General features: G+C 47.0%; 1 protein-coding gene across 5 annotated transcripts in view; it reads left to right on the forward strand.

The window, feature by feature from the left end:
- The window catches only part of raraa (retinoic acid receptor, alpha a), a 158488-nt gene that overhangs the window by 130521 nt on the left and 5117 nt on the right, over window positions 1–22850 (forward strand). For 3 of the 5 annotated variants that reach the window (XM_066698678.1, XM_066698679.1, XM_066698677.1), the window contains 3 exons: window positions 12098–12246; window positions 18017–18158; window positions 21261–21353. In XM_066698678.1, the coding sequence (XP_066554775.1) occupies window positions 12098–12246; window positions 18017–18158; window positions 21261–21353 (384 nt within the window). The remainder of the gene's footprint in view (window positions 1–12097; window positions 12247–18016; window positions 18159–21260; window positions 21354–22850) is intronic. The other 2 variants (XM_066698681.1, XM_066698680.1) reach the window with 1 other exon arrangement.

Genomic DNA, 22850 nt, shown 5'->3' on the forward strand with positions numbered 1-22850 from the left:
TGGTTGCGATTTAATGAGGAGATCCCTGAATTTCTTCCTGCTGTTTCTTGAGGGAACGTCCTACCGGGGTCTTACCTTTGACCCCCTCTATTGCTGGATGCTTAAGGAGGCTTAAACCAGGGCTGGTCTCTGTTCTGGTTTGCTGTTCTGAGTTAAAGTATACAGCTGACCTTATTTCACCATAGTTTGACAGCGGTCATGGCCATGGCCCTGCTGCCTACTGCTGTCGCTGGTGACAGGAGCAAGCCGCTGCTCTGTTGCCTCCTGCGCACTTGACCCATGACCGCTTGATGTAGTGTGTATTTGTGACGGCCTGTGAAATCTGTGGATGGTCATGCTTTGATGGTGGCTAATCTTCCATAGACTGCATCTCAGATATTTTTTTATCTCTTGATACTAACCTTTAAAGGGGACATTTTTTTTTTTCCCCCAGTATTTATTCTCACACCATCCTCTTTTGGAGGCTTTGTGTGGGTCTTGCCAGGTGGATTCCCAGTTTCTTCGATGGGCAAGATGTGATATTCCTACGTGCTCTTGTAGGAACCTGATTGGAGGATTTACTGAAACTAAAGAGACATCTGTAATCTATACCACACAGACCGCATTTTCAATTTCTTCCAGGATCCATACTGTAGGCACTCACAAACGCATACCTTAGAGATGCGTATGTAAGCCACATTGGTGGTAATGTCAGATTCATACCTACATGTCTCCTGTTAGAGTATCAGTATCACAAGACCTGAAGCAACAAAACAATCCTTGTGTCTTTTAATTCAGTTAGTGGGAGCTGCTGAAACCAGATAAGATAGAAGAAAAAAAAAAAAAAAAGCAAACCGGTTGGAGCAAACAACCGTCAAGTCATTCTTTACAGTAATTCGTTTAAAATGTGATTACGGTTTTCATGTATAGTCGATTCAATCTGCAGGAAAACTAAGTAGACCTGCTTCAACAAAATATCCTAAATATTGTTTTCGTACGTCTGTGTGCACTTGCATACATTCGCACGCACATACATGTGCCAAAGGAGAGGCAGCTGTCTGGATAAGCCATGTCTAAAATAAGCAACTAGCTTACAATATTGCTTAACCTTACACATGTAGAACAGTGCCATTTGTGTCTGTCAAGAAAGGAAAAAACTAACAAATAAAAAAATTACCCCGAGTTGTGTTTTTTTTTTTTTTTTTTTTTTTTTATTTAAAAAAATTGAGTTCTCTGAGCCTAAAATACAGGGGTTAAGAAGTATATTAACTCTATTAACTAGACACTTTCTACACTGCTGTTAGGATTGTAAACCTGAAAGGTTCTGCTGGGGCCCAGTGACTCCCGTTTCTGTTCTGTTTTCTCTGCCATTATCTCACGCCAAATGCCCGCAGCCATGTCGGTTCAAAATGCCAACTTGCATGTCCATCAATCGGCAGGCTGGAACAGTGTGTGAGTACGAACTGCCATTTTAGAGACCCAGAGAGAAAGGAGAAGGGGGAAGGAAGGAGCGAGCTATGCCTCGCATCTGGAGCGAACTTCAAAGTCCTGTTTTGTTTCCAAGGGGGCGCAGATCACATCAGCGTCCGATCACACGCCGCCCCGGAGAACAACAACACGCAAACACGGAGCAGAAATTGAAACATGCTTCCAGGACTGCAGTGCTCACAGAGAAGGTGGAGATCGGCGCTTGCCAAGATAAGGGAGACAAACAGAGAGTGCATTCACGACTGGAGCCTGGAGTGCTAATGGCATTATAGTGTTGTGGGGGAGCAGCAACCGCACTGTACCTGGAAACCCAAGTGATATTTGAAACTTGTCATGGTGTAAATTAAGTACATATGTGCATGAAAGCGCTTTTATTTTCGTGCTGGAGATTTTTTTATTTCTGTATATCAGGTTACTTAGTAATCTTATTACTTTGGCAGTCAGTTACACTAAACGGAGCTTGTCTGATTTAGTGCTGCCTGCAAGGATGGACCAGCCCATGACCCCAGCGTATGTCTTCCAGGGACGAGCAGGGCTGAGAAAATTAGGCTCCTGCTGTGCAAACAGTTTGTTCTACCTCAAGGTTTTGACGAGCTACAGGAGGTTGTGGGAATTGTACTGATGCAGCAGAAAAACAGACCTCCTGATTTTAACTCGGCTCGCCTGTCTGTACAGATTTGCTTAAATAAGGGAACCATCCGTATGTGTGCAGCATTGCCTGTGGGTTTTAACGTGGGAGTCTCGTAAAACCTGTAAAATGTTAAGCCTAAAAGTGCAGCTTCCACGGTTTTGGTTTGCAGTTTGTGGAAGTGGAATGGAAGTGACTGTCCCCATATAGAAAGAAATCCCCAAGTTGTCCTGGTGTCCCTTGAGCAGCCTTAGTGCTCGTTTGGGTGAAGTCTGGTCAGTATTGATTTTTGCTGCTAATCTGGTTGTCCTCTGTGGAGCAATATTAAGGTCTGCTGTCTGTCAAAGCTCACTACTAGATCTCTAGCCATCATGAAATGGTGCATTCTGCACACACAACAAGCCAGTACAGGACACCACAATACTATATGCTATAGATTGCAAATGCACTGGGTTTGGAAACCACCTCAATGCCCCATACAAAACTAATCCTGTTCAAAACGCAAGGAGAATCTTTTATATCGGCTTCCGCAAAGCTCTTGAAACATGATTTCAAAAGAGTCAAGGAGGTTTCAGTTCTCAAGGACCTCAAAGAGGAATTCCACAAATAGATCACCCTGCACAAGTCCTGCCCACTTTGTCTGTGGGCAAATCCCAGGCCAGTTTAAGATCCTTGCTTTAGCAGGACAGTGTTGACATTGGGGCTGGTTTAGATTTTTGTAAGTTTGATCATTTATAAAAGCAAGGACCAGCAGCCAAGTGAAGTGTCCATCTCTCTCTCTCTCCCTCAGGCTGGAACTCAGCATGACGTAGCGCAGGGCCAAGCAGAATTATATACAGCAAGGTAAAAAAAATCTGGGCCTCTCGCACCCGCTTTCAAACGGCATAAATTACTATTTTTAATTTCCAGTCTGGCAGTTTCTCTCTTGGCCTGGCTTTCACAGGCATTCCCATTTCCTGCACGACAGGCCTGTCTTAAAGACACAGGATCTTGCTATGGCTGGGGTCTCTGACGGGACACAGACGGCACCGCACAGCCCTCTCTTCCTTTGAAAGATGGCTCGGGGCCTTCTGAAGCACTGCACAAGCTCTCTGTCATGCACTGGGTCCTGGGATTGGGACTGCAGGCTCCTGTCCATGAATATTCAACACTTGAGTGCACCTAGTTTCATCAGTCCAGTCTCATTCCTCGTAGTTTTAGTCTGTGTAAACCTGTTGAATTGTCGTGATCTCTGACAGCCCGCTCCCTGCTGTGTCTGTAGAAGGACGGTGTATTTTATTTTCTATAACAGAATGGTGTCAGAGGGAAGCTCTTTCTCCTTTGAGATTTAGGAAATGGTTAAGGTGGACAGCTGGCCAGGGAGAGGAACTAGCACAGGACTGCGGTGTCCAGATGGGGACAGGTGGAAGGGTGCATCGAAAATCCGAGAGAAGTTAAAGGTGACGCCCTGTGCAGGGGGCCTCTATGGAAGATGGGGCACGGGAGGCTCCAGGTGGGAAGTACTTGATGAGAGTGAGAGGATTGGAGCAGAGGCAAGAGGAGAAGTGTTGGGGCTTGCTGTCAGGACCGGTGGAGGGTATGCAGCAGCGGGGTGATCGTGTTGGGGTCAGCGTTCCTACTCTGAACCCTGCAAATATGAGCGTGTTCAAAAAAAAAAGTGTCAACAGTGACTGCAGGCCCTTTGACCCGTCCTGCCGAGCTGCTTGCTTATTGTTCTAGGACAGGGCTGGGAGGCGGGGGGCGGGGCGGCGGTGTGTCAGTGTGCTCCGGAGGGACAGGGGCAGATCAGTGGCGCATTGAGTCAAATGGCTGGATTTAATTAGAAGGGAAATGAGAAGTCTGGGGAGAACGGCCTGTCTCCAGGCTGCAGGAGCCCTGTTAACCCTGTGTGGCCCACAGCTGGCCGCGGCATCAGACACTTAGCGTCCCACTGGGATCCAGAGCCGTGCGCTCTGTTCTCAATGCAAAATCCTCCTTTTTTTCAGCCTCATTCCAAATTCCAATTCTTCTTGCCCTTGACAGAATGGACTCTACTGGAATGGGAGTGGAATTGAAAATGGAATTACAGATGGAATTGGAATGGAAAAACTGGAACTGACCCTAGCCCTGACTCTTATTACCAATTATATAGTGGTGCTGGGAAAATCTGCTCACACATGGATATATATGTTATGTCACAGAATAGATAGCTCCCACTAAACTTTACCCCTTGCACCTTCTAACTACCATATATAGATATATGGTGGGGGGGGTGGGGAGACCTCTCTAAAACATTCCAGTAATGATTGAGTTAACCACCTCTGGTCTTCGACGGTGCAATCGCCATGTTGGCAACCCCCTACTCCCACAGGCTCTGGTAACGCTCAGAGAGACTAAGTGTAGTAAGATAATATTTTCACGAAAAAAGAAAACACCTTCCACTTCAGGAACAGAATGATCTCTGAGAAGGATTTTTTTTTTTTTTTTTTTAACGGGGGGGAAAGGTTGAGTTTCTGTGGTTCATTATTGTGTTATAAACAGCCCCATAGCACGAGTCGTGCCTGAGCCAACAGCTGAGAGTCAAAACGCTCCAAGACTCTGACCACAGTTTCCTTTGAGAGCCGTGAGAGTTCTTCCCAGTGCCCTAGGGTAGCATGAGAAGTGGGGCTTTTTAAAATATCTATCTTGCAACTTTTTCTTGTCACCATTCTTTTATTTTTGTTATTCTTGTTTGCAGCCAGTCGCTTCTCTTTTTTTCTTTAACAAGCCTCTCTCTTCGGCCCCGCATGCCTTGTGGTAGATGTTTGCTCTGAAAGACAAGTCCAAGAGAGAGCGCACGCCTAGGGGGGCTGCTTGGAATTGTGATTTAACAGTGGCTAATGTTCAGTCAGATTTGGTAAAGGCCGAGTGATCCAGGGAGACTTAGGGACGGGGGTGGAGGAGGAGGAGAAGAGACGGGGGAAAACAAGTTATCTGGCTTTAAAACAAAATGCCTGTTTTTCTTGAACACTAATCTAATATACATGTCGAGGAACAGTGGTACTCCAAGAAGCAGAGTTCGCCTGGCCCCTGTACTCCCTGGCTGCTGCGTGCTGGCTGATAATGTATTTAACATCCTCTTAATGACGGCACAATCTCATTAATATGCTTCACAGCTGTGCTGAATAATTGATGTGAATGAGGTTTAATGTAATCTCGGCCTGCTAACCCACAGCTGAACCTCTGAGAAGAACAGGGGGAGAGGGGAGGGTAGATGGTGCTGGGAGGGGGTACATATGTGTTGTGTGGGCAACATCTCTACCTTAACTGAAGGGGCTGTGCATTGTAAATGGTGCCCTCAAGGAAAAGGGTTGTTTGATTTGCTCATACATGTGCAGCCTACTGTGTTTGTGTTGTGCTTTTCATTGGTCCCGTGTGACCAGGTGACTTGGCTCTTCTGGCTAGAACCAAAAAAGAAAAATGGCAGCAAGCAGTGAAGTAGTCTGGTCTATAATATTGAAAATAGACTAAGCGAGAAACTGTGTGATTGTCGGTGGCTTTTTATAGAGCAAGCTCAACCCGATTGGCTTCAGAGTCCAATCCTAATGGGGGTGGGGGGGGGGGAATTCTCTGGAGATCTCCAGGCCTGACACCACATATCTGGAAAGGTCAAAGCACTGGCCCAGATGGGAGAGGCCCATACAGCACCTTCAGAGGGATGGGGGACCACAGCTGCAGAAGGAGATGCAGGGGATCTTACTGTCATGTCCTCCCATTTTACAGTCTTGGCCACTGCTTCAGTCCACCCCTACCCTCTGAGCAGGCCACTTCAAACCGTACAAGCCAAGCATTGTTCTCAAGAATGGCTCTGCCTCCATAACGGAACGATTGTGTTTAATTACAGCAGCCAGCCCTAATTCTGGCTGTGGCCTAGCGCCCCAGATTTCATGTTTGTTCTCATTAGGGCCGGGCCGGGGGGTGCTGTTGCTCTCTGTCCGTGAGTGTAATGAAGGCAGCTTTAAAAAGGGGCAAAAGGATCTCCGAGTCATGTTATAATTTTGGTGCAATGCCTCTGGACTGGAAAGTAAGGCCTAAAAAAACGGCCCTTGGTTTGCGCTAATGAGAGCATTTGGTGCGTTATGCAAGACTTTTCTATTTAAGTTTAATTTATTTGACATGAGCGTAATGACTGACAGCTTAATGAAATATGAGAGGCCAAACAATGGCCGCAACAAAAAGTCACACACTCGCATGCATGCACGCGCACACACACATACACCGCATATGCTCACTCATACACACACACTGTTATAGCCTCTCAGTACACACACAGGAGATTGGCTTTCTGTCATAGCTTCTCAATACACATTTTCACACACCCACAAAAAGAACATTTAAGTGACAAAGAACGTAGGATCACTGACCTCAAAGCTGCCATATTCAATAATTATTTCAGAGGGAGACATTCCCTTTGGAGTGTGTGTCAGACATATGCAAGTTCTGTGTTTCAGGGAGTGAAAAAATAACTGAGATCAAGCTTTCGATGGTATTCCCAAACAACAGTCCACAAAAAGTGGAGTTACTAGCAGACGCTTCCACAGCTGTCTTCTGAAGTGCTCTGGTCCCCGGGGAAGATGTTAAAAAATACTCAAGAGGCTATATGTAAACATGTTTGTTTGTGTGTGTGTTTTGTGGCTTGAACGGAAAATAAAAATGAAAAATAGACCCACAAAATAGTCCAGGGGTCGCACGATCGGGTAAAAGCTGTGTGAAGAATTGGCTTCATTCTCCGAGTATTTAATGTTTGCCGCATACTAGGTCGTCTCTGTACCAGAGATGTGCAGCTGTGTGCGTCTGCTTTCGGGCTCTTATCTCTCCCTCTCAGAGGTGCTGTGTCAGTGTTACAGTGCACATCACAAGCAGCAGTGCGGTGTCGAGTCACGGCGCTTACGTCTTCTATAGCTGTTGACCAGGGATTAGTGTGTGCAGGTATCGGCCAATTAGACTGTGGGTGTGCCATTCCTTGACTGCATAATTGCACTGTTAAGATTAAGGCTGTGAAGGTAAAATGCAAATCATTTGAGATGCCTTTTACAGAGGTTATTTATTCAAGCTGTGATTTACTCCAGGGGAGATTTTGCCACCACTTTGGAATTAGTGATATTGTGCATCTTAGAGGTAGAGGTGTTGCTTCTCTAGGTGTCTAAAGGCCGTAGCCACAGAAACACAAACTTCCTGCTGCTTCCAGATCTGTATTGACATTTGTGGCCAAAGACATCACTGTTCTGTCATCATAATCATTCCCCCTTGTTCGACTGGTCTTGTCTTCTACCGCATAGCAATCTTGGAGTAGGACATCTCTCGGGTTTTATCTCCTCATTCACACAACGTGTTCCCATGACACACCCATTGGTCTACATGGGACTTCTGACGTCTCCATCAAAATGTAAACCTTGCTGACCTAACAGTGAAATAGGTATGTGCCATAGTAGCAGTGGGCTCGTGCTACTGCTCTCAGGATTCGTGTTTATGCTCCGTGAGTGAGTATTGAGAAATTATAAGGTGTGAGGGTAGATAGGGTATGTGCAGGAGTAGGAGTTTGCTTGGGTGTGTATTGGTGAGCGTCTTTGGGTCCCAGTGGGCGGAACAGGGCCATGTGAGACTGGTTGTGGTGGTAGAGAGGGTTAATGGCTGCGGCCCATCTGTCCCTGGGAGAGCATTCCCATCACGGAACTGCCCTGTTGTCAGAGGAATAAATTACCCCCAGGCCTCGAACATGAAAGGGACTTGCCGCCACCGCCTTTGCGAGTGTGCCAGTAACAAGTGCATTGTCTCCGAGGGGAGGAAACAGCATCCCACACCCTGCACACACACCAGTGCTCCCAAACGCTCAGAGCCACACGTACAGGAGCCTCGTGCACATGCAAACATGCACTCTGTAACAGGACACATACAAACATGCACACTTACAGACACACATACACTTACACATGGCGATCCACACTCCCTCCAGTGAACAAAGGCATGCACAAACACACAAGCATGCATGCAGACAAACATGCATCATCTCATACATTGAGAACTATACACTCCCCTATACAGAGACCTAAACAGTTGACCCTGTACCTTTACTATGAATATAGGCCAGTCTTCAGCTTACTGTGCAGAAGGGGTGCAGGTGTGGCAGTGTGTGTGTGGATAGTGTTACCTGTCCACTGTGCATACAGCAGCAGTAGGGTAGAGACAGCACAGCCTTTAACAGCTCTTCAGATGCAGTAAACATGATGAGCTGATATTTCATTGTTTTACAGAGTCCCTCTCCCTCTCTCTCTCTCATTTATATAATAGTATATTTGGTATACCGTGAAAAATCCAAGCTGGGGGGGAAGGGGTTTCAAACCCTCAGCAATTTCACACACTGGGCTGTTCCCACAGGCCTAACCAACACTTGAGATCAGCCCAAACTGTCCGGTGCCAATGGGAAGCCAGGGAACAGTGGTGGGACTCGCTCTCTTCTATTCTCTGACAATGTCCCTCGGCCTATTGTGAAAATGGGTGGAGCTTTTTAAAATGTACCTTGATATGATGCACCCTGCAATTGCTGCCTTGTGAAGGGGGCCATTAAACTGTCACAGTGTGGTTAACAAACACAACAAAACTGATACGTATACACACAGCAGCGCAGACAATAAGCAATTGTCCTGCCAACAGATCGAAGCTTAAAATGCTAAAAGCTTTCGACTCTATGTTGACTCAGCTTCCTGGAAAGTTTTTCCCAGCTTTAAGAATGGCACCATAATAGGAGGCGATGATATAATGTTCCCTGATTTCCACGGTCAGTGTGCATGCATGTGCGCATGTTTGTGCACGTGCGTGGTGCAGATGTTCCACACTGTCTACAGGTCTGCCTGCGTAAGAGGGGTGGAAGTTTACAACGTGAGCATTTGTGAGTGACTTGTGTGTATCTGAGTGTGCGGCACAGCCAATCAGTGTCAGTTTTTGTCCTTGTGCGTGCATTTTGCATGCCTGAGACGGTCAGCATTTGTGTGCGACTGTATGTAGGAGACTGTACCAGTCCAAGTGTTCAAATCTGCATCCTGTTTCTGTATCTGTGGTCAGTGTGTGCATGTCTGTGTGCCTCTCTTTCTATTTCTCTCTCCCTCTCCCTCTCCCCCTCTCCCTGTGAGCTGATGTCTCTGCCGTCACGTGGAGTTTGTTCCCAGCTGTACTGCAGGCCTTGTGAACTCAGGAGCCCTGAGTTAAATATAGATCGCTTATTTACACACGAGTGCTGTCTGGGCCTGTGGGCAGCTCTGCGACGTCAGCAGCACAAATGCGGCTCTCGGAACTGCAGGCCAGGAGAGAGCATCTCCTCTGACACCAACGGGAGGTTCTTCATCCCGCTGAGAATTCGGGGGAAGGATCTCGCTTCCGCACCGGGGCGGACAACCCTCAACACAGCACTTATTCCGACCCCTTCCTCCCTCTTTCTCGGTTCTGTGTAATGGATCTCCTTGCCCGGTTGTTTGGCCTGTGGCGTTTTCTGTATTCTGACACCCCCCGCATCACTACCGGTCCACCTGAGCTGCCGTGTACACAGTCAGGGTCGTATCCTCTGTGCAGTCCTTTTTTAAATATGGACACGCAACCCAGCTGTGCTAGTCGGCCTGGGTCTGTACAGATATGGCAGTGCTGTCAAGGGCCTTAGACCCTGGTGTCAGCAGAAGGAGATGTCATAGCATGTGGTGGTGTTTTTATCTCTCTTGCTGGTCTAGTGGGCCCCTGCAGCACCATCATCTCATCGCCTGTCTTTCGATGTTCCAGGCTGCTCTGTTTAATGTGTTTTTTTTTTTGCTTCCTCTTGAGTGTCTCACATTCTGGCACGCAAGTGTGGCACATAGAGAGTATTCAGATGATATCACTGCGAGGCTTCCTGCTTGATCTAGCACTTCAGCAGACGTAGTTGGTCATATGAGGGCAGTGTGATCATGTTTCTTATGATTTACAGTTAATTTGTTTGTTCAGACTTATCTACAGAAAGAGAGTAAGAATAATATCAGTACTAGTATCTTCTCTGTGTAACCTTCCCTCTCTTACAAAAGAAAAAAGTCTTAAGATCTGCCTTGTTCACTTATCCAGGTGGCAGCAAGGATGAGCAAGGGCAGACTAACTTTGTCAACGGTCGTCTGACAGAGATTTAAGAGTAACAAAGGAAGGGTTGTACGCAATAAAAGAATCAAACACTGCACCTCTACCAATCATCGTGATGCTGCATTTGGGTCCAACAAGTTAAATGGGTCAGTTGAGTTCCATAATAATGCATGGTCTGGAATTTCCTGCTGTATTAAAGCCATCCTCAGAGTGGGGCAGCCAGCCATGGCAGTGAGGGTTTGGAAGCACATCCACATGAATCTGACATGCATAACTACATGACTCTGGCTGGGATACAGAGACTGCACAATTACCATGTCCTAATTCCACGAGGCCTTCTGAAGGATAATGCGAGCCACTGTGTTTTCCTGCGCACCAGAAAATGAATAATAAAAGTTGGGTTTCATCTTGCAGTACCTGTGGCTTAAGGCCAAGTGAGCATGTGTATCCTTAGAGATCTGGCTGGATTTGTTTTATCCCAGGGTGGTTGACTGTGCAAAGGCGCTATGTTGTGTTGGTATAGGGCTTGAGCGCATCTGGGCTCCATTTCCTGAGCTTTCTCTGTGCAGGAGCCTCTAATCTACCCAGGGACCTTGGAGACATCTCCCTCCCCTCACCCCCCTGAGTTTTCTCCACAGAGCCTGGAATGTTTAAACAGCAGGTTTGTGTTCCACATCATTGACCGTCAAAGAGCAGCAGGGCGCTCCTGCCTGTACTATTAAGAGAGGAGGGATATATCTATATATATATTTTTTTTTTTAAACTTATATATATGAACAAAGGAAGCTATTGAATGGATAACAAAAGATTAAATAAGACCTAGAAGACGACCACATAAAAGTGGAATCTTGGAGAGGCCATCCTCCAGAAGTGGATCAATATAGGCTGATAGATATATCTTGATCAGTGTCTTGGTGCAGTTGAATTGTTGATGTAGCATTGTTGTAGATATGTTTAATCAGGTATATTGGTTTCCTCAATGTTTTGATACACACTCACACCTTATCATATATATGACCTTGAGGGGGAAAAAAACAAGCAAAATATTGCATCGTCATGCATGCAGTCTATCAAAACTGCACTGATTTGTCAAACCTGAAAAACTCCCTGAAAGACTTAAATCGAAGTTTTGTACCTTTTTCGATTTGAAGATCAGTGGCCTTGTGGCTGTCAATCAGTTTTGACTAATCAAGTTGTTGTATAAATCACTTAAGAGTAATATTTTACCTCTTACTCAAGCTTTACTTTCTAATTTCGTTTTTTTCTGATTTCTTACTGGTATTTTAATCGCACACCATCACAAGTAGCGATTCTCACACCAGTGGTGTCTTTCTGAATGCACAGATGCCGTTAGTTCTCTATATTGCTGCTCATTTCTTTACATGGGTGCCATTTTTAACTGAAGCCTTGCTTTCTTCATGGTGAAAGGCCTGTGCTCGCGCTTCCACCAACCTCCTCTTTCCCAGTTGTTGTCTTATTGCCCCTGGTGCTCTGCTGCAGTGAGCTTAGCATTCAAATTGTATTGAAATCCTGCAGAGTATGTGTTGGCTTGAATCTCCTGTGCCACTGTAATTTTATCCATGTACACTGAGCAGGTTAAATAATAAAGGTATCATGATAATGCTATTCATCTGAGGTCATCAACCAGACGATTACATATGTCCTTAAAAAGTAAAAAGAAGGAAGTACCGTTTCACAGAATTCTGCAGAGAAGGCCTAATAGTTTTCACAGTTCTGTCTTAGCGGTCATACAGGACTACTTAAATTCAACTTACCAGCCCTGATTGGTTTGTCTATAATTATGATTGTGCTCTGGTTTATTTATTTTTCTCTGTTTACTGCATTAAAATTAACGAACACAATCTGATCCAGTCACTCTCTTGTCCCCCACAGCGATCGAGTCCCAAAGCACCAGTTCCGAGGAGATTGTGCCAAGCCCACCTTCACCGCCCCCTCCCCCACGGGTCTACAAGCCATGTTTTGTGTGCCAGGACAAGTCCTCGGGGTATCACTATGGGGTCAGCGCCTGCGAGGGTTGCAAGGTGAGCACAGCCCAGCACACTGTCCAACACAACACGGCACAAGCACAACATCCTGCAGCTCAGTACACTCAGAGCAACTCCAACACACTCCACTAGACGACGCACTGTGCTGTGTAACACCTTGACCAGCTCAACACAGAACCATTCAGCACTTAACTGTATAGCACAGTGCCATGCCCAGCCTGGTCCACGCCCACACACACACACACACACACACACACACCTGACTTCATGGTGCCCTGAGCAGGCCAGGGCAGGAAGGCTGGCAGTGTTAATCAGTGTGCAGGAGCTGAATCTCTGCCGTGCTGGGCGCTGGCACTGTCACGGTCCAGGGCGTCACCACTGAGCTAATTACTCATCGGGTCACACTTCGCCATAAGCTCTTCCCTGCATGACTGAGCACACTGAGAGCGGCACCTGGGCTGTGGAGAGCTGCGCCTCAGCTGGGTTAACCCTTCGCAGCTACAGGTCACGCCAAGTACCTCTGCTCCACTGAGAGCCAGAGACCACGCTGGGAATGAAGAGCTGTGGTTTTACAGAGGCTTTGAGAGGTAGCCCAGTTCCCAGAATGCAAATCCTTCTCGCTTCCGATACATTTGAAGGTTGAATAATCCCCTTTCGCACACAACAACAACTCTGCAGACGAGCCGTGCAGGTATTTTACCAGATCTAACCACACACAAAATTGCGAACCTACAAATAAAAACGTTTTAACGTACCAAGCCTCCAAACGTCATGTTGGGCAAATGCATCTCTGGGCCCTTGCCAATAGCACCGTCTGCACGTGTAACCAGGGGGACGAGTGTAAATATAGCAGCGTATCACTGGAGCAGTGAATTTTAGGTAGTAGTATTAATCCACAATAGAATGGGCTTCAGATGTGGTTGTGAACATCCAGTTCTCGTCTCTCCTACCAAGGAAAAGGGGGGGAAGTGTGTGAGCTGCATCTGCCTGGGCTAATTGAAAGACTCTGGCCTAGGTTCACGTGTAATGTATTCCACAGAGATGGGGGTATGGTTGGTGTTAGTTTTACCCAGCTCTCCCTGCTCTGGATGCAGGTCCCCCTCGAGTCCGCAGTGCGCTGATGGGGTGGATGATCGGTGTGTAGCACAGACTTCATTGGGTCTGTCTCGGCTATTAATACCGTATTTTCCATTAAATTTAAAGGTGTTTTTTAAAATATATATTTTTCTTCTGTCAATGTTTTTGCATTTTCCCGCAGGCGTTTATTCAACATCTGTTTGCCACAGGCGTTCCAATGAAAATACATCCATACACACACACACACACACAGTCTTCTATTTTAAAGCCTCCCTTTCCAAACACCTTTAGGACACTTACTTCATCATCACTGCAGCCAGAGGAACATCCCCATTAATCGGATCATCCACTTAGTGTGCAGTGTTAGCAGAGCGCGTGATGGATGCTAACAGCAGGGCGGCCGTGCATCCCTGCAGCCTTGACATAGCCGGGCAGGTGGGGTGTGGAGGCGGGGTTAGGTCAGAATTGGGGCATGGAGGCCCCCCTGATGTGTGCGGTTTGTGTGTGTATCCAACAGCGATTTGTTTGTCATGACTGCGGTTTTCTCGGCTCGAGTTCTGTGTACTGGTCTGTATTTGTGCCAAGGGGGCCTGATTGGTCGCAGAGACGTTTCGCCTTCTCCATCGTATGCGTGGCACAATCCAAGGGTCATGGAGATAAATGAAATTAATTCAACAAAATGACTGAATTTGTGGGAATTATTTTAGATGCCCGATTCTAATAGCCCCAGGGGGACTTCCAAGGCTGTGCAGGAAACAGGCCTGTGTAGTGCAGAACTCCACCCCCCCATCTGACACAGTGACGTCAATTAAATTTAATTACACTGTGAGTGGTCTGAGTGGCCTTTAACTGGCCTCGGTTGGGCAGTTAAGCGGTGCAGTTTGTGGAGTTATGGGGATTTTACTGCCTGTGTGTTTACAGGGCCAATAAACAACACAGCCCAGAGATCAAGCAGGGCAGGGAGGCACATCCCCTGGACTCACAACCTGACAGTACCCAGCAGCTCACTGCCAACTAACCCTCCCTCACACTCAGTCTGTGATCCCGGACTGCAGGAGCGCTAGATACTCCTAGGCAGCTACTCTCTGGGGAGCACGTTGCTCTTTGGATTGCTGGGCAACTTGCTTAAGAAGTTCAGGAGGTCAGGAGTCGGTTGTATCAAATACCTTAAGTATTGAAGATGGATGAAGAAGTATTGACTTCAGCAACACCCTTCTGACCCAGTGATCACGTTGTGGGAGATGCCACATAAGATGCCTGCCTGGCCACTGGGCTGTGGTGTGAGGAGAGGCGGCAGTGACGCTTCACAGGGCAGGGCCCTAGAAGAGCTGGACTGCAAGGCAAAGACTCAGGCTGCGGGCCTGGCTGAGTGGCCACTGCAACGGCACCCCCCCCTCCCTCCCTCTGCAGGACTGCTGATAAACCATCCGAGGCTCTCTTGTCACAGGTTGGATTAGTGCTGATAAAAAAGAGGCTTACAGCTCTTGGAGCAGTAGCTGTATTGTGAATGGAGATAAACAGTGGGCATCTAGGCGAGCAGGCGGGTTGCAGCTGGTGAGGAGGCTGGTTATCTCAACCCAGGTTGAGAGGGGCACTCTGCCTCCTTCACATGACCTGGTCTGTCCCACTCCCAGAACTTCTGGTCAGTGTTTGGAGCCTGGGCTGCTCAGGGCAGAGGTGACTGTAAACTGTACAGGATTTGGGTTTTGAGACTTATTTATGTATTTTTATTTTTAAGAACCTTCGTCTCATTGTTCTTGCTCTCTGTCATAGTACTGGGCTGCTCGTGAGCCATTGGTCTCGCAGCTTTATCCACACCCTGGCACGGCATGGCTTTCCCTGCAGGGGGAGGCAGGGGGTGTTTCATTTTCAGTGATGTTGGGGGTAATTCGAGCTTGTCATTTCTGTACAGACCATGCGGCCCTAAACTTGGCTGTGGATGCCACCATCGGCTGCAGCTCCACAGGCAGCTGAAGTGCGCCTGGTGCCAATGCATTTTTCACACCTCGTGAAAACTCAATTGATTTAATTCCAAGAGGTTTTTAGTGCATTTACAGCTGCAGTTATTTAAAAGAGTTGGGAAAGGATTTTTTTTTTTTTTTACCACAAATTAAAGGCGGTCATTTAAAAAAATATATATACTGGTAGTCTTTTTGTAAATGACTAGCATGCACCTGTCTGATTGGGTGTTTACATGAGTTCTCTAAGTGTGTGTGTTCTTGCATGCTGTGCATTTGTGCACGTACGTGTGTTTACGTCTGTTTATGTGCACGCTGTGTGCTGTCTGTGCGTGTGTTTACGTTTTTATGTGTTTGTGCTTTTACGTGTGCCGTGTGTTTATGCTGTGTGTGTGCATGCTACCATGCTGTGTGTTTAAGTGTATGTGTGTGTGCGTCTTTTGTAACGGAAACGAGACATGAGGAGGATCTTGGGAGTGGGATTAGCTCGGTCTCCTGTGCAGCCCATAATGCTCTGCTCGGCTCCTGAGAGGATGCAAGTTATTCTTGGCACCAAAATCTAGTTTAAGCTTCAGAGGGCTGTTGCTGTTGTCTTTCTAGTTCAGCGCTGTTATATAAGTCATTAGCGCTGCGCCCCACACGGCACACGGCTGCTCTGCGGAGGAGGGTTTCCCCACGCCTAGCCCCCCCGTCGCCATCTCCCTCGGCATGTCCTTGGCGTGTCCCATATGGAACGAACATGTATTTTTTACGTATAGTGGAAATGTGTGTGTGTGTGTATATATATATATATATATATATATATATATTTTTTTTTTTATATATATATATACCTAAATTTCCCCTTTTTATTTAAAATATAGCTTTCAAAATATATATGCCACATAACATACCGAAAGGGGAGGAAATGTAGGTATATTAAACATGAGATTTCTTTTTTTTTAATGAGAAATTAAGAGTGGTACATTACTATCCTGTGTGAAAGATCCGTTTCTTCCATGTTGGCTGCTTGTCCGATCCACACTTGAACTTGGTCAGGTGACAACAGGCTTGACATTCCCATCATGCACAGGTCACGCTCAGAGGTGTCGAGTGATGTCTGCTTCACAGCTGCTCATGTACGCTGACAGTGCGAGAGGTGGAGCTACTAGTGACTGCGTCATTTTTTTATAAAGGGATTCCTGTTAATATAATGGGTGCCTTTGAGCATTCACGTGATGCCTAGCTTTGCATCCAGGAGTTCTGCGGGGGAAATGTTTGAAGCACAGTCTGACACTGCGTTCCCTTGACGACGTCACCGGCACAATGGTTAATTTACTATATAGTGCCACCTACAAGGATACAGAAAGGAGGGAAATGTGTGCAGGCTACTGAGACTGTAAATACTGCAGCAAACCTTAATTGATTGGGATGTTCTTTTTTTATATATATATTTATTAAGAAATAAATACCTATCTAATTGTAAAAAGAAGGGAAACTGATTTATCAGTGAATAAAACTTGAATTTGTTTAGCCCTGTGAGATTGGGAGACTTGGTTTGCCTCTAATGCCAGGGCTGATGAGTAATGATATGCAGTGAGCTGCTGCTTTCAGGAACATGGAGCGAGGGTGTTCAACTGCCGCTCTCTCTCTCTCATTCCCTCTGGCAGCTCTGCCCCACTACTGCTCTAAGTCGGGTGAATTAACCCCTGCAGTAACAGTAACTGGTGGAGTGGTTTTCAGGCCAGTCCATCTAATTAGTTCCGCACCTCAACCGTAAAGTGCACGGGCGCATTGGGGAGCCAGGTCGGTAATTAATTCAGATCCTGCTGCCTCTGCTGGAAGAAACACGCACTGCTGCCCGTCTCTGTGGAGTGTGAGCTTTCAGTGCGAACAGCCTGGAGTGAAAACCATCACCCCTCCCTCCTAAGAAAGGGTTTTGAGGTTGTTGTTTTCACCTCTCTTGGTCCTCTGTAAAAAGCTCTAGTCTTGGAAATCCAGGGTGCACACATAAGCACATAGAAAACAAGATGCAAACGTACACTGACAGGACCCTGAAGAGGTGATAGCCAGTGTGTGTGTGCGTCTGGTTGTAGTTCATGTCTGCGTCTGTGCCTCTGTTCCTTGTGCGTCTGTGGGCTGGAAATTGTGTGTTTTGTGCCTGCCCAGTTTCTGCCGCTGTGTCCAGTCCACGTGCCTCAGTCTGCACGTGTGTCCGTGTAGTGTGTGTGTCACTCTCCTGTCACTCACACCTATCGGCCAGGATATTCCTAGACCTCTCTTTAAGTCTTTGTATCAATCTGCACCATCCCCAGTCAGTATTAATCAAACCCTGGCAAATCCCCTGTAAACCTTAACCCCACCTCCCGTCTCTTTGACTTTAGTCATCTGATCGTCTTACAGTTCGGGCTTTAATCTTTCTCTCTCTCCAGTCCAACAACCAGTCTATCCGGTTTTCATTTTCATATCAACCTTGCCTCAATACTGTCTTCTGTTTTCATAGCTCTGTCTTTGTTTCATTAACCCCTGCTTTTCTGGACTGTATATTGAGCCTCAAACAGCCTTGACATAATCTCACTCTTCATCCATACAGAATTGCACATACAGGTGTCATTTCTGTATATCTACGTGCAACACCCTGCAAAAAAATAGTTGTTTAATTGACTCCAAAGTACTTGGATATATTTTTAATTTGTTGCGTAATCAAATTTGCTTGGTTTGACATGGGCTTAATATATTTTCAGATCAGTTTTTTTTTTTTAACATCCAGTCTCTCTCTCTCTGCCCTGTAGGGTTTCTTCAGGCGGAGCATCCAGAAAAACATGGTATACACCTGCCACCGTGACAAGAACTGCATCATTAACAAAGTCACGCGCAACCGCTGCCAGTACTGCCGGCTGCAGAAGTGCCTGGAAGTGGGGATGTCCAAGGAGTGTGAGTACAGGGAGCCGAGCACCCGGGGGAGACACGCCCGTGCCACTTGCACCTCACCGCACCACACCGCACCACAGCAGCACACTCAGCACTCCCAAACACTCTCCTCCCCCTTCCCACCCCACCCCACATCAAGTGTGGAACCTTCACAGGCCCTGGTGAGTGTCTAAAGCCCCTTCCTGCTTAGTGTCCCTTGTTCTCCATGTGCTTCCCTCCTCATTTGAGTTTTGATCCCATTCCAAAGATAGATGGAGAGAGAGAGAGAGAGATAATTGTGTGTGTGTGAGAGCTTCAGGGAGGTGGGAGTCAAAATTGAGGTGTGGCACTGGGAAGTGTGTGGGGGAAGGGAGGAGGGAGTACAGGTCTGAGGAGATTTAGATGAGAAGCACAGTGGCTTTAGGGCCTGGGGCCTGAGAATAGATGCCTAATCCTGCCTGCCTTCCCTGTGATCTGAAATAAAAGGCAATTGTGCGTTTGTTCTTCTGATTTACAAGAGGGGGAATTGGGCTCATGACGTTAATGGTTTGCTGCTCGCTTTCAAGGGGCGCAATCAGGTTTCCTGTGCCTTCAGGAAGGATCTGAGATCTGTACAGTTTTTTTTTTTTTTTTTATATATATCTCCAGTATAAATAGCAGGAGATGAAGGGTGTAGGCTTGTCTTGATGATCAGAGCCTGTGCCGATCACAGGCTCGGAGAAAAATATGTGTATTTCTTTAAGTCTATAAAAGAAGCGCAGGGACGAGCAGGTATGTTGTGCAAGAGATCACAGCTGGGGTGTCCTGTCGTCTCCTGCTGGGCCTGACCCACAGGTCATCCACAGGTCCTCGCATCGCAGTTCAGCTATCTGAGAACGGGGCTGAATTACTGGGCTCTGGGCTTGGTTTGGTTTTTATACAAACAAAGGCACTGTTGCGATGGGGAGAGGAGCGAGTTCTGACCGATGTGCCGAATCCATGGGATCAATAGGCTGCTGGTTTTCTCCTAAGCAGTCTAGGCAGCTGTATTTTTGACACCACCTCGGAGCTCCTCAGTGCACCTGCACTTAGTTTCCACTCCGGCGCTCGGACATGCCGTTACACTGCCCTCAAGAGAAGGCAGAGCAGGGGGCTGGGGGAGGCGTGTGGTGGTTGTCCTGTAATTGAAATGATGTCTCTGGTGGCACCTGGTCTGACTCAAATACCAGGTGTCAGTCTGCATTAGCCTCTCCTCTCTTTTGGTTTGTCTTTTATTTTAAATTTTTTGCGCTTAGTTTTTTTGAGATGGCGTTAAAATAATGGCCGTTTTTAGCAAACCCCTCGGCTTTTAATTCACACCGCTGTCAGGCTGAACCGCTTGATTGTCAGTGAGGGGCTGGGGGATTGGCAGTGACTTGACAGGATCACATTTTTTAACACCTTACTTCAGACAAGTGTCCTGTTTGCTCCGACTGTGGTTTTAACTTTTAATCACCAAGGAATAGCCCAAAGGCATTATAAGTAAAGCCCGGGCAAAGTGTTATAAACCCAGAGCCTCTTGTTGTGTCTTACCCAACCTGAAGATCATGTATTTCTCTCTGGTTAAAACCTTTTTCTCTCTCAAGCGCTCCATCACTTTCAGTTTCTGTGGCTGGTGATTTCAAACACTTAGTTGGTCCCCTGTAAGTAACCCATCTTTAACACTCGCCTCCGGTGAATATAACCATTAATCAAGCTTGGATCTCAAAGAAAATAAAAGGATTTTCCAGACCTCAAGCAAAGACAACCCAACTCAATCAGAGCTCTATTGCCATCTTGTGGTCTCTCAGGTGTACTGTCGACCACTGAGATCGCTCTATTGATACTTCCAGTAGGGGGAATTACTATTTAAAATGACCGTTTTGTTCTACTTTTCCTTTTTTCGTTTATTTTTTTTGGTACGTTTCGTAGCAGATTGTGACTTGCAGGATTATTGCAGCAACATGTGCTGCTGTTCTCTCGCAGGATGGTCATGTGTTTGTTACGCAGCGCACAGGCAGTGATTCAATCCAATACACACACGATATGTAAACACTGTGCAGCACCTCAGCACATAATCCCAAACGGAGGTAGCCCACACGTCAGTACACCACAGACCACTGGCAACAGGAGTAGAGGAAGAGGCCAGGCCCAAACGCTGGTCTCCCGTTTGTCTTCGCTATGAAACGAGCTGAACTTGGCAGGGCTGGGGTGTGCAGATGGCACAGTGGCGTTATCTCATTATCTCTCAATATGGGCCCAGGAGCACTGCAGTTACAGATGCAAATCTTCACGTACATGTGGGCTCTGAGGGAGAGAGAGTTGTTAGGCAGAGAGAGAGACCCAGAGAGAGAGAGAGACTAGGAGGTAGTGGAATTATTCTGCACAGCCCTTTGCCCTCTGTGTGCGCGTTCGTGTGTCGACCTGCCCACCTGCTCTGCTGCACACTGGTGGTCGACCTTTCCGAGGTGAACTTTAGAATCCCAGGATTGGGGGAGATCCAGCCATCTGGGGCTGGCACACTGCCACCGGGCATGACAGTCACCCGACCCAGGGCATGGGCCTGAACCGCACCACCCTGCAGCTCTGAGCAGCCCAAGCCTCACATGGCCTCCTTGCTCTGTCTGTGGCTGGTGCTGACCTGAGTCTGACAAAGCCAGGCCTGTGTTTTTAAAGAAGGCGAGTGAAGGCAGGGTGCCCTGGTTTTTGGGCTTTGAAACGTCAACTGCCACGTGTGGTCGAAAATAGAGGGAGAGGTGTACGTGCTTATCGAAGTGAATAGCCATGCTGTAAATGAAGACACAGATGATACTGCAGGTCTCAGAGCATGCGACACCACACCAAGACAGCACCATCACAAGCAGTCGGCGGTAATTCAGCACTGTGAACCGCAAACACAGGCAGAGTGGCACCAGAGATGGGGGAGGCAGTGTGGCAAAGTGGGGGCTAGAGTAGGGGCCTCGGGCAGGCCGGGGAGCACAGTGGCTGGCGCTGAGAGGGCAGTGTAGCAGGGTGGACTGATGCTAGTAGTTGCGAGCGGCAGGTGTAGTCATGTGGGGAGCCTAGTGTTGGAGTCCCCTGTTACTCTGTGACCCAGGGGGTAAACTGCTGCCCCTCCTTGTGCCTCAGCTCGCTCCAGCACTAAAGCCGGGACGAGTCCAGAAGCCCCCCTCTTCCCCGCCCTGGACAACAGGCAGGGACTTTCAGACGGGGCTCCCCTCGGTAAGCAAAAACCCTTTACCAGAACAGTCATTTCATTTGTGTAAAAAAAACAAAAAAAAAAACATATTTATTTATTTATTTATGAATAAATATGTATATAAATTTCATCAATGTCTTTTGCAAAGAGAGTGGTGCAGGGAGAGGAGAGAAAAAAAAACAACACGGCACCAGAGAAGCTGAGAACAGTGACATTTTTATCCTTCCATTGAATTTAATCTCTATGATGGACGACCTGTCAGTGCTTTAATTTTCTTCTCCCAAATTATCCTCGTCTCCCTCTCCAGCACCAGCCAACCCCCAAGCCCAACTCCCCCCCACACCATCAATGACTCCCACCCCGTTTTTTTATTATTGAATTTGCCAAAAGGACGAGTGATTTGTGCATTATCCCAGCCCCCAATGTGTGCTCACTCGCTTACCCACCCATAGACACACACACACACACACACACACACACACACACACACCAAGTTATTAAACTTCCCAATCCGCCATGAGTGATTATCGGCCTCAGCTAATAGTTCTTTAATGACTTCATTAAATTGTGTTGTGCAGCTTATGACTGTGCTGCCAATTTGTCAACTTGGGTAATGTCTGTGCTTTAAGGATGCAGGAACCTGCTTTTATTTATTAATTAATTTTAGATCTCCAGAGGCCTGTGATAAACCCAAAATGCAGGGAGAGAGAGAGAGCGAGAGAGAGGTAGAGGAAGGGGGTGGAGAGAGGGTGGAAGGAAAGGGGGTGGACATTTTTCCTAGCCAAGATGATGCTGCTGCTGCTGCTGCTTATTTAATATATTTTTTTTTTCTGTGTTTTTTTGTATTTTATTCCTATTGAAACAAACTGAAGAGCTTTTCTGCAGTGATGTGCCATTTAGCTCCCTCCACACATGTCCAGGTACTCTTAGGCTGTGGCCTTCAATTCTAGTTACAGATCCATTGAGCAACCCACCATGTCAGTGAGCTAAATACCACGGTAATAGTGTCCTTGTTTGTTTTTCGATGATTAAAGATGCACATTTGGTGAAATTAACAATGGTGTGCTTTCAAAAAACAAAAAAATGGACATCCCCTCAAAAAATGTAATTGTTAGTATTTTCCTCCTCTGACTACTTTAGAATAAAACACACACACAAAAAAAAAGCCTTTGATCTTCCCCTCAGTGTCAGTGTCTTTACCACAGCCCTCCCCCCCCGATACTCCCAGACAGTTGATTAATGAAATCGGCCACCTTCAAACGCATGGCTGTAGCTCACATCCTCAGCATTTTGGATGCCTGCCCTGCAGAAATCAGGTTCATTTGAAAACCGAGCCTTCTGGGGAGGCCGGGGGGACTGGGAGCCGGGGCGGGTGATTGCAGCTTTGTTACGCGCTCTCCCTGGTGTGAGTAAAGCTGTGACTGCGAGGCTGGGCTTAGCAGAGAGAGAGAGAGGGAGGAGGGGATTGGAGGGGGGGTGGATGTGTGGGTTCAGTAGAGCCTTTTAAACCATTACCACTT

Source organism: Amia ocellicauda, chromosome 3 (genome assembly GCF_036373705.1).
Source record: "Amia ocellicauda isolate fAmiCal2 chromosome 3, fAmiCal2.hap1, whole genome shotgun sequence".
Taxonomy (NCBI): Eukaryota; Metazoa; Chordata; class Actinopteri; order Amiiformes; family Amiidae; genus Amia; species Amia ocellicauda.